Source organism: Chanos chanos, chromosome 10, assembly GCF_902362185.1.
Source record: "Chanos chanos chromosome 10, fChaCha1.1, whole genome shotgun sequence".
Classification (NCBI taxonomy): Eukaryota; Metazoa; Chordata; class Actinopteri; order Gonorynchiformes; family Chanidae; genus Chanos; species Chanos chanos.
The window spans coordinates 11,203,831-11,215,840 of record NC_044504.1 but is presented as its reverse complement, the minus strand read 5'-3'; the positions used below and the strand labels follow the sequence as shown (position 1 = coordinate 11,215,840).

At 40.7% G+C, this 12,010-nt stretch overlaps 1 protein-coding gene across 1 annotated transcript in view; it reads left to right on the top strand.

The window, feature by feature from the left end:
• The first annotated feature begins 3,939 nt into the window (after positions 1–3,939).
• Positions 3,940–12,010, top strand: part of reps2 (RALBP1 associated Eps domain containing 2) — a 29,134-nt gene continuing 21,063 nt past the window's right edge. The window contains exon 1 of the mRNA XM_030786898.1: positions 3,940–4,119. Coding sequence (XP_030642758.1) covers positions 3,940–4,119 — 180 coding nt within the window. The remainder of the gene's footprint in view (positions 4,120–12,010) is intronic.

The following is a 12,010-nucleotide window of genomic DNA, read 5'->3' as shown; positions in this document are numbered from 1 at the left end:
CAACCTGTACATTCCAGCGTATTTCTCCAAACATCACAAAAATGTGTTTGATAATTAACCACTTAACAAGGCTTTGAAAAATAGTGTTTAACGTTGTCAATTTCGGACATGACGACAGTGAATACTAACTTCAGATTTACTGGACTTAATCATTTCTCAGAGGAAGCAGAGTACCTAGTGCCTAAAGTGCATACTTAACACCGGCAAAAGTCTAACAGTGACTCCCCTGAGAAAAAGCCTGATACCTTGTCACATAAAGCAAATGGTGCTGTTCAAGTAAGTAACATATAAAAACACAAGCATATAAAAGCAGTTTCGTGTTTCACTCCCAGACTGTAGCAAGGTAGAACCTAGAGGTACTATGTTAAATTTGTTAATGAGAAACAAAAAGTCATAAAAAAAGACTGTTTTATATTGACCAGAGAAGCAGAATAACTGCTCTGTCCAAAGGACAACACCCAGCAATGCTGTGGTCCAAATGACTTTATGAGGAAATCAGGGTAAGATTACTGTGAAATGACAACAGAAATATAGAGACAGTGAGTCATCATAGAGCAAAGTCTGTGATTTTAATCAGAAATGGTTGCAAATACATTCTTGTTTATGATATAGAAGTAATTATCTGAGTGATTCTGCGAGCGGGCATGCAGTAGTTCTTTTTGCTAGTTTGGTTCATGAAAATGATGAAAAATGAACACTCACAAAACAGTGATACTTTTACACAGTTCACAAAGCCCTGACCAAGTATGTTACATTCTCCGTCCAGAGATGAATTCATTTGTCACTTTAGAGTAAAAAAAGGAAGGATGAGGACATATGTCCTCTTAAAAGAAGCGTGGAGGGAATATAGATGTGGCGTAGTCTTTTGCAGTCTTTTGCAGACAGAGGGATTCATAACTTACAATAGCACAGTGAAGCATGTGAGACAGAGATATTGCTCAAGAGTATTGGCACATAACGAGGACAGTGTTCACCGTCGCGAATGCTCCGCTGAATCCTCTCCAGATGCTCATGCTTGACCACGCCCCTTTCCCCACTTTGAAGGACTTTTTTTGAAGGGAAAACTTAAGCACATAAACTTAAGTATAAAAGCATCATTGAACATATCGTATCCCTCATGAAAAATTATTAATTTGCTCATTAAATAGATTCATGAATTCATTTGCTCATTATGATGGAAAGATTTTACATGATATTATGATATCACTAAATGAAAAAGCTGATCACTCATTGATCTCGTACTCCTATTTTAAACATGTGCATTCAACTGTTCACCAAGCAGTTTGACCTGCTGTCGACTGATCTTTACTTTCTTTGTTACTTTCATTAATGTATATTACAATAATAAAATAGGAGGAGGGTTAACCAGAGGTATTACCCAGGAACACAGGTTAAAAGGTTACAAAAGCACAGTTTAGAGAGTCACTAAGTAACACCGGTTAAAGGGTCACTCAGTAACATAGGTTAAAAGAGTTACTCAGTAACACAGGTTAGAGTCATTCAGTGACACAGGTTGAAAGGGTTACTCAGTAACACCGGTTAAAGATTCACTCAGTGACACAGGTTAGAGTCACTCAGTAACACAGGTTAAAAGGGTCACTCAGTAACACAGGTTAAAGATTCACTCAGTGACACAGGTTAGAGTCACTCAGTAACACAGGTTAAAAGGGTCACTCAGTAACACAGGTTAAAGATTCACTCAGTGACACAGGTTAGAGTCACTCAGTAACACAGGTTAAAAGGGTCACTCAGTGACACAGGATAAAGATTCACTCACTGACACAGGTTAGAGTCACTAAGTAACACAGGTTAAAGGGTCAGTCAGTGACACAGGTTGAAAGGGTCACTCAGTAACACAGGTTAGAGTCACTCAGTAACACAGGTTATAGAGACACTCAGTGACACAGGTTAAACAGACACTCAGTGACACAGGTTAAAGAGTCACTCAGTAACACAGGTTAAAAGGGTCACTCAGTGACACAGGTGAGAGAGTCACTCAGTGACACAGGTTAAAGAGACACTCAGTGACACAGGTTAAAGAGTCACTCAGTGACACAGGTTAAAGAGTCACTCAGTAACACAGGTTAAAAGGGTCACTCAGTGACACAGGTGAGAGAGTCACTCAGCGACACAGGTTAAAGAGACACTCAGTGACACAGGTTAATGAGTCAATCAGTAACACAGGTTAAAAGGGTCACTCAGTGACATAGGTGAGAGAGTCACTCGGCGATACATTTTAAAATGGTCGCTCAGTGACACAGGTTAAAGGGAGCCTTTTAACAGGTAAAACATGAAAATTAGACCCAGTCATGTGCCATTGTAGAGGCCAACGACTCAGGTCTTTACTTGCCGCCATCTTAACTTAATCTTTATTCTAATCCATCCATATTTAATTAATTGAATAATTCTTCCGTTCTAGGTAAAAGCAAACCTTCAGACTCTTACAGAATTACCCACTGGGTTTGTTAAAACATGGACAGGTGATTGTGCTTGAAATGACACAAGATAAATTGTCACTGTTGACATTACAAAATCTACGTTTCTCGCAAGTATCCTCATTTTATGATCACAATGTGGACATTCTGACGGTACTGCAGTCTGTAGTGTTTTGTTCTTACCACTAGGTGGTAGTAAAACACCATAATAAGCCCTGAGTGGCCAAGATAACCAGCCATCAAACACTTGTTGAGTGGGAATCCCTGAGGGTTGGGCTTGGAATCAGTTTCGCATGGAAATCCTTTGCTGCTGATGATTCTGAAAAATTGGGAACAAATAGCTGTAGCTTTGGTATTTCCTTTAATGATTCATCAGTAGTGATCTGAATTACATAGTGCATTAACTACTTTTATTGTGTTGCCGACCACAGTCGCGGCATATTTAATTCTCAGCACCTCAGAGGAAAGAAATCCTACCTATCCGTGAATCATTAAATTCCGAAATAAATGAAATATATTTAAGAGCGATAATATTGTTTGTTTGTTGCATAAACAAATTCACTTTTCATTAATTAAAGTATTTTTCTTTAAGTGTTTGTCTGCTGTACATATTTTACTGTCAAAATAATGATGGAAATGCAAACATAAAGTGAATTTATACGCCGCCTAGGCAATATAAGCCGCCAGAGCAGATTCAGTACGTGTTGGTTTAGACCATCTAAGTGTTTGGATCTCTGCCCATTCTTCCACAAATTCCATCATTTGATGTTTTGCCAATAGCGGGAATGCTGTCTGATAAGCCTTTCAGAATGTCTCAGAAGTGTTTAGATGAGCTAAGATCTGGTGACTGAGATGGCCGCAGCATGTCGTTTTTTACTCAGCAAACTTTTCAGTAACCCCGTGTGGCCTACGAATGGACCCAGCATAAAAGCGCTTCACCAGAGCGTGACGGTGATTTCTCAGAATGACAGTATGTTTATTGGCATTTTCTTTACCAACACACTGAGTGGACCCAAACAATGCCAGCAGACAACACACCACGACAGAGTCGCCAGAACTGTCAGAAACACTCGGATCTGTAGGTTTCATTTGTTGCGCGGTATGTGGGTGCGTTTTAAATCGCGTTGTGATCAAAATGCGGGACTGTGCTCCAGGGCTGACTCATCATCATCGATCAGTGTGAAAAAGAACAATAGCCTTTTCTAGAGGGTCAATTTTGTGTTAAACGAACGGTACTCAGCACAAAAAGTATACGGTAATTTCAGCAGGAAGAGTTTAAGAGGTGATTGCTCTTCTTATCTTGTGGCGCCTCGGTGCGTTCCGCTGAGGTAACTGTTCGCGCACAGCATAGTTCTGAGAAGATAAGCCCATATTGCAGGGGGACGTGCCTTGCAACGTTGTCTCACCGGCGGTATTGTTAGTGAGAGGCCGTATTTCCCGCTGACCTCCGCTTATTTGACAACTCAACGCCAGTGTCTCCCTCATTGAATGCCCCCGTCCAGGAATGGATCAGGGTCCTGGCGCGGCGTCTGGAGGGAGTTTCATTTCCCTGAGCGAAAACGAACAAAGATGTTACTCAGGGCTTCACGCGCTGTGCCAGTGTGACAGCTCGGGGAAACTATCAGCGAGCAAAGTGGGAGAGCTGTTTAGGTCATCTCAGTTGCCGGCCGAGACTCTACATCAAGTGAGTATCCTGTTTTTCCCCATCGATAATCGGGTTCTACGGTCTAGCAACTGTCTCGTTCGTGTTGTCTGTCAGAGAGCCTGCAGCGTAGCTGACTGCATTTACTCCGCATCGCCCAAAGCGCCATCCCGGTTGGATGCTTAAACCTAAATAACTATCGAATACCTTTGACGGCAGTTAAGGCTAAAAGTTGTTAATGCCATGTGTTTCATTGAGTCTAACTACTACTTACGACGTGTAATGCCGAAATATCCTTGACTAGTTTTGTGGCTCTGAGCTTTGTGAGTGCATGTGACACTCCTGTGACTGGAGTCGTATTCTGCAATATTGATTTGTTTTCAGTTCATGTCATTGGAAAAACGCTTTTTTTTACCTAATGCGTTGTGGGGAAATGGCCTTGTGATCACATGTAGCAAATAAAACGAATGGGCATTGACTAGTAGCAGTTCTGGGCGATTCACAGTGATGCTATTATCGTAGTTTACTGTGAATAGAATACAGTGATATGGTTAATGTTATCAAGCAGAAAGTGCAGGGTTCCCACGTCTCTGTGTAAACTGAACTAATCGCATGCAAGCTTCATCCACCACACTAAAGAAAGCAGTTCTTAAATATAAATAAATATAAATCGTATTTTGATAAAATATTTAGAAATATTAGTAGTTAGTTTAATATACGGAACTCCTACAGTAATCTCTGCTGTAGGAAACTATGAAACTGGAAAACAGGCTCTTGTCACATACCGCAGAGGGAATTAGGTAGGCCTGCTCTTTTCTTGTTAGCTGTTTCATAGCAGGCATTGCAGCTCTTTACGAGACATTGCAACAATGTTCAACAAAAATGTCAGTATTTTAACTTAGGACCCGATGACGTGAAACTAGCTATGAACAGACACAATAGAAGTTCTTGCTTGGCTAATTTTGGTAACTGACTGACTGAATGTTAGTAGTGTGAGAGAAAGCGTGTGAATCGCAGATGACAGGAAGGGTGCCACCACTTGTGCAGAGATAAGAGGCCAGCTATGTAGAGGATAAACGGGTGGAAACCAAACTACTCTTCACAACATCTCACATTAATAGCGTGAATACGGTGAACTTGGGCCACGACAAGCGTTGAAGGCTGTAAGTCCTGAGAGAGGATTAGAGAGTGTTTAAATAAACTTTTAAAGGCTATATCACAATTTATGGCAGCAGTGACAACAGGTCTGTTTGTGTGTTTAAAACAGGAGAAACTGTGCTGTGCTCCATTAAATCCAAAATTAAAGCCAGAGAAAGAACAAATATTAAATTCATCACACGTTCACAGTCACCAAATGTTTGCTGTCAGTTCATTTGTGTTGTGGGGACTATGTACAATGAAATAATATGGCATTAATAAGACATTGTACACACACACACAGACCTCCATCCAAAATAAACAAATACAGTTATGACAAGTGGACTGACTGTTTCCATTATGGCAAAGGACCACAGCAGGTGGTCAGTGTTATTCTCACCACAGCGTGTCCCTCCGGGTTTGCCCCCCTCCCTCTCCCAGCCACCTCTGGCCTTAGCAGGCTATTGTGTCTCTCTGCAGAGGCAGGAAGTTTGGCTCAGAGTCCAGTTTCCTGTTCTTCCGGTTAGGGACACCCACACTGACCGACTGACTGACATGGTCCCTTAACACACACGCTCTCTCTCTCTCTCTCTCTCTCTCTCTCTCTCTCTCTCTCTCTCTCTCTCTCTTTCACACACACACACACACACACACACACACACACACACACACACACACACACATACAGTATGCCAGGAGAAAATAATCCATTTGTATTCTATATTAAGAGGTGCCCAAATGTGCATGTCTCATCAAGATGTCTGAACATTTTCCAATAAGACCTGAGGACATTGTGGCAGTGAATGTGAAGTTATATGATTTAATATTATTATCAACTGACCGATATGGAATCTATAAACATTTGGGTTAGAGTCCAGTAGCTGGAAGGTTGTAGGTTTCTCTCCTGAGCATAGCAAGTCTCTGGTAATGTGAGGTGGTTCAACTGAAAGCTACTCCAGAGGTGTGTGAACTCTGACACTGGTCCTGGTGTAAAATGGCTGTGTTTTATGCTCATATTCTCCTGTGATCCTTAATTCATTGATAAGACTGGGATTCAAATGATGTATTCACTAGTGAGTCCGTAACCCAGACATGATGTTGCCATGCTGTGTCATTTGCACCTCTTACTTTCCCTGAAAAGCCCTCTCTCTTCTCCCTCCTGGTATTTCAGCCAATTTTAAACCGTCCTCACTTGTATATTATCATTATTGTCTTTACACCCAATAACCATTCAATGGTTTACTGATAGCTTTTGACTATACATATATATATATCTCAGCTGTGTTCAGTGGTGAAAAAGAAAGTAATTTTATAGTTTTTAAAAGCATCCTGAGGTAATGTCTGCTGTAATGTTCTTGCCATTTTATGAGACAGTACCATCACATTTAGGGTATAAATTAACAAACAATATATTATAGGCCAGTATGCCTGTTTAGGTTTGCCTGGAGTACTGTTAAGCTGTTGTGCTATTGTACCTCCCCCAGTGCCCATCTCTCTCTCTCTCTCTCTCTCTCAGCAGAGCTGGTTGAAAAAAAAGAGAAGAGTGACTGACATGTCCATATGTTGGTGAGAAAAACTGTGACTGCTTTGATTGGGAGACACTGTGTAAAACTAACAGGCTTCCAACCAATAGCATTACTTATCTCTGCTAATATGTGGGCATTCCTATGTCCAGGAGGAGAACTTGACAGCTTTTCTCTGATCTATACAAAAGTATTGCAGAGTAGAATGGCACTGCCTCAAAGCAGGAGGTGATAGTATGATGCTTTTATGTGGAAAAAATAAAGAGAATTGCCTATCGCTTTGGTCTAGTTTTTAGTGTGTCAGAGTGATAGACACATTGTGCAAAGTAATTGGACGTTTTATTGATGTGAAACATCAAACATCTTGTGATCATGGAGTGGCTGTAATCTGGAACAGTAACACTTTTAACTTCCCAAAGCAATTCAGGTTAACATACTGTCTGTTCAGTTTACAATCATTTAATTGACTTTCCAAAGTGGAAGGCCAGGACAGATATCAAAACAAAGTGAAACATTTTGCTTTCCATTTTAAATCATTTAAAATTTTGATTAATCATGTGGTTGTAGGAATTTGATAGTAAGACAGTATCTCTGCAGATGCTCCATATGCTCTGTTCATCCACTCAAAATGGTGAAATAGTGTGGGTGCAAGGAGATACTTATTGTTAACAATATAACAATCAGTTAATATCAGTTAGGCTTACAGAGTGTGTGTGTGTGTGTGTGTGTGTGTGTGTGTGTGTGTATGTGTGTGTATTTGTCCTGACCGTGATGTGTGAACTGAATTTGTAGAGCTTCACATGGCAACTCACTCTCTACCCTCTGGCTAATATCTCACCTCACTCATCATTCCTCTTTGACCTGTTTGTGAGATCGGTGAATACCAGTCCTCTGTATGGGCAGTCACAGTTCACTGCTGGTGAACAGTAGCATCCTCTCTGCTGTTACTGAACGCACCACAGCTCAACACATCTCTCTCTCTCTCTCTCTCTCTCTCTCTCTCTCTCTCTCTCTGTCTCTGAGACACGCATTCCTCTGTTTCCTCCTTTTTATGTCCCTTGTAAAACCGGTCTGACTTGTTGGGCTGCCCAGCGTGCGGTATCCATTATCAGCTGACATCACAGCAGCACTGCTGGTGTTCTTATACATTCCACAGGGTATGGTTAAGATATATGAAGATTCTTTTTTTTCATCTACAGGAGCGTGCTTGGGAAATGCAGTAATATTTGAATGGGAGTCTGTGCTGATAGTTTTCAATGGCATTGAGTGGGGAAGGCCTGTTTGTGTCAGCTTTAGCTAATGTGAGCTGTATTTGGACCCAGTCTCAGAGTATGACTCTCATTGTTGTATGGCTGGAGCTACTGTGTCTTCCTGTAGCTTTCTGATGTGTACCAAAGCATATTTTTGGGTACAACACAGTACATGAAGAATAGTACATTAATGCATAAAATTCATAATCAAAATAACAAGTGTTTTCACAACTCAGTTGCCACTACATTTTGGACTTCCATACACTCCTCCCTGACAGTGTGAAAGGGCTTGTTGGCTGGTTATGAGATGTGGGCTTTAAATCCTACACAAACACACCCATTTCAGCTAATCCAGGTCCTCAGCAGCCTTTGACATCAGATTCATATGTGTTCAATTTTTTCTTAGCTTGGTTTTACAGTAATGCATTGACGTCATTGTGAATATTAACCAGTTCAGATTTCATTCAGCACATTCAGAAAACTCACAGGTGAACTGCTGGTCTCAGGTCAGAGCTCACAGAGTTGCTCTTAAAATTTGCAGATCTGATTCCATAATCTGTTTTTTAGTCTGAAACTAAACAGTTGAGATGACGGTGTTTAACGCTGACAGCGTTTGACAAATATCCTCATAGCTGTGATGTCATTTTGTACCTGCTAAAAGGACAGCACGGCTTACAGCATAGTCAGAAATATTTGGAGAATTAAGTAGTGTCAGATAAGGGAGCCTGCAGTGCACTCTTGAGTAATGTTTTATTCACTACAACATCTTGAGAAAACACCCACACACTCTCAGAGTGTCTGATAAACAGATTTAGCACTGCAGCATGTTTGGAGTGTTTACACTGTTTCCTTTTCCTATCAACTCTTTGTCTATTTCTTAATTAACTGCTAATAAGATTCAAGCCATCAGTCAAGTTGCACCAAGGAAATATGAATTTGATACTGTTTGATTTTTCTTAAATATTACTGCTCTTTAGTTCATGGTTGTCACATGTAATGACGATATGATTTAATTATTTGATTCTGATTCATTTAGGATGTTATGTATTACTCTCCAATTTTCTCAAAATAGCCGTGTACTGACCTTGCAAACACTGTTCAGATCATTTCCTGAACAAGGGCCAGAGCACGTTTGCATCCAAATCACCACGCAAAGACCCGGTTTTCACCCTAATCTCTGCTTCTGCCTAGTCCCCAAAAATCTATTGTTTTCTAGGAGAATGCAGGTCAAGCTGAATTAATTCCTTCTTAATTATTTATTAAAAGACGAGGAGTAGCACCACTCCTTTCACCTCCTCCTCCTCCTCACTGCTCCATCTTATCCCTCATTAGACGGTGAGCGTTACAAGTTCTACGTCACGGTCGGTGTCCATGGGGCTGTCAGGAACTATTGTTAGTCATCCGAGTGACAGCTGTTTGCTCCTGCTTCTGCTGAGCAGCTGTGAGTCCAAAGGATGGCTGTAGTAAAGCTTGTGAGGGCCTCTCTGTCTGGGATTTGTTATGTTTCTGTTGTGTGTGACTGTTTCTGCTTGTGTACATGTTAGTATACATATATGTGTGTGTGTATATATTTGAGGACAACTTATGAGAGAATTATGACTGCATTTGCCTGTTTGTGAGTGCTGTGTTTTCTTTTCATCTTTATGCTTTGCCCCAAACATTACTGTAATTCTTTGAAACATGTTTGTTTTAAAACTAATCCTAGTTAATCTGTTGGTGGCATATGAAGGACAGGACAAAGAGTGCTATGGTAATCCAAGCAGGAACCGTACTTGTTGTTGACTGTGGCCTGGGGTTCAAAGGAGCGCAACTGGCTGCGTCTCCCTGGGCGGGACGTGTCAGGCAGGGCCTCTCTCGCCGTCTCATGCATGTCTGTTGTCGCTGGTGATCAGGTGCCCTGTGTAATTTTGCTATTCTTGGGTTATGTGATCTGATTTTGGTTTTGTGACCCCAAATATTTGGGGTTTATTTTTACCGTACATGTGGTCCTGTTTTAAACAGCATGGAGGTGAGGTTTCTCGGTGCTTTTTGGGTATTGTGGTCATATAATTGGCTGTTCCTGTTTGTGGGAGATGGACATGAGAGTTTTCAGTTTAAGTTTTAGGTGGAACTTTTTTTGTTTGTTTGTTTTGTTTTTTTTTGGCTAAAGCTCCCAGATATTACAGTAATGAGTGGTCAGCTCTCAGGAGACATGAACAGAACAAGAGCTTTCATTGGCTATAAGATCGATGGCCTCATTTTATCGACTAAAGACAAAAACACTGAATCAGCAAAAAAGATGTTGGGTTGTGTTGGAGAGAGAGAATCGGTGAGAAATGGCTTTAGAAAGGCTTGAAAGGCTTGCTGTACATTGTTTACCCACTGGAATGAAGCAATGTACCATCCAAAACATGACGTTTTCTCAAGCAGCAAACACTGTGCGTGCACAAAACTTTATCACATGCAAAACCAGACATAATGTCAGTGACACAGTTATCATATAACTGACATGTAATAATGATTAACTGTATTTGGTTACAGTTGTAAATGGTTACAGTCTTGTCAATATCATAGAACATTCTGGGAATAATTATGTTTGCATTGTTTCTATGCAAGCAGTTCAGTCCACACTTCTATTCCTAAAATAGATTCACCAACATTGACCAAAAGTCTAATAAAGTGCCTTAACCATAAATGATAAGGAAACCCTCTGATCTCTGAATAGGACAGGCTTTGAATGACGTGGCTGTCAGAATAAAGTAACTGACAGGTCAGGCTGGGTCAAGATGGGTCTACCGAGGGCTAAGGTCATTGATACTTTGAAGGGTGAATGGACAACAAGCCCACCAGCTTTTAACCAGAAATTTGACCAATGTCTGTCTCGTGACATTGTAGCAACTCCAGAAAAACTTCTGTCTTCTCAAAATAAGGAGAATTTTCATTTGCGACTACTTGAATGTTATGACTTCAGGCAGGAGGGTATATGCCAGGAGAGAAGGCTACCTTCAAATATTCTGTTTGTAGCAATCTCCTCAGACTGTATCAGTGCTCTTCTTCATTCATGCAAAAGAGTGTTGTTGTTCCCAGCATATTCTTTAAGGATTTTTCTCTTTGAAGTGTTGTATGTACAGTTTTGTTATTTCTATCGCAACAAAACACTACGCTTTCCACGCCACTCCAGTTTGGCTTAGTTCACGTCTGATTCCACCCAGTGTGTCATGAGGCAAGTTACAATAAGTCACGATTTGAATTGTTTCCTGTTTATCATGACTTTTAGTAGGTTTGTTTTTGCCACGTTGCACAGAGAGAAGACTGTCGATTGGCACCCGGCCAAACTAAACCGCCGTGACTAAGCTGGGCCCCGCGTGTCATGACTGAGTTGTCACAGAAGTCCGTACTGCAAAACTGAGAATTCTTTATTCAGAAAAAGGAGGGAAAAATATGCAAGATTTTAGGAATCAAGGTTGTCCTGAGCCATACTAGGCCAAACAAAAGCTCATTGTTCCACAGCACATGTAGGACACACTCTTACAGCTCAACGGGACAAAAGCAGAAGAAAAAATCATCCAAAAGTGGAATTGATATGAATCTCATCCTGAAAAGTGTGTAGGTATTATCTACTCACGTAAAACACTATTTGAGCTTTCCAAACCAAGATTACGCCAGTCTGAAAGGACTGGTGTTCAGGATTAAACAGTTATGCTTTTTTAGTGTTTTATGTTTTGTTTTTGTTTTTTTTTATTTCACCGGAAACATTGTATATTCTGTATTCCGGGATAACAGTTGAAAAATGGAAGGTCACATAGCATTGTTGCCACAGCTTTGTTGCTGGCATTTGTGACATTATCAAACACATTGTATTAAGAGTTCTCTCACTTATAACCAAGCAGTGGCCAGAGCAAAAGGCATCTTTACCTTCGCCTAAGAGGATGAATGCTAAACCTTTATAAGATTAGAGTTACGAAACCACAGACCTCAAATTAGAGAGTATCAGTGCATGTTTTCAAATTGTGCTTGTTAATGCTTATCTGTCAGTTACACCTT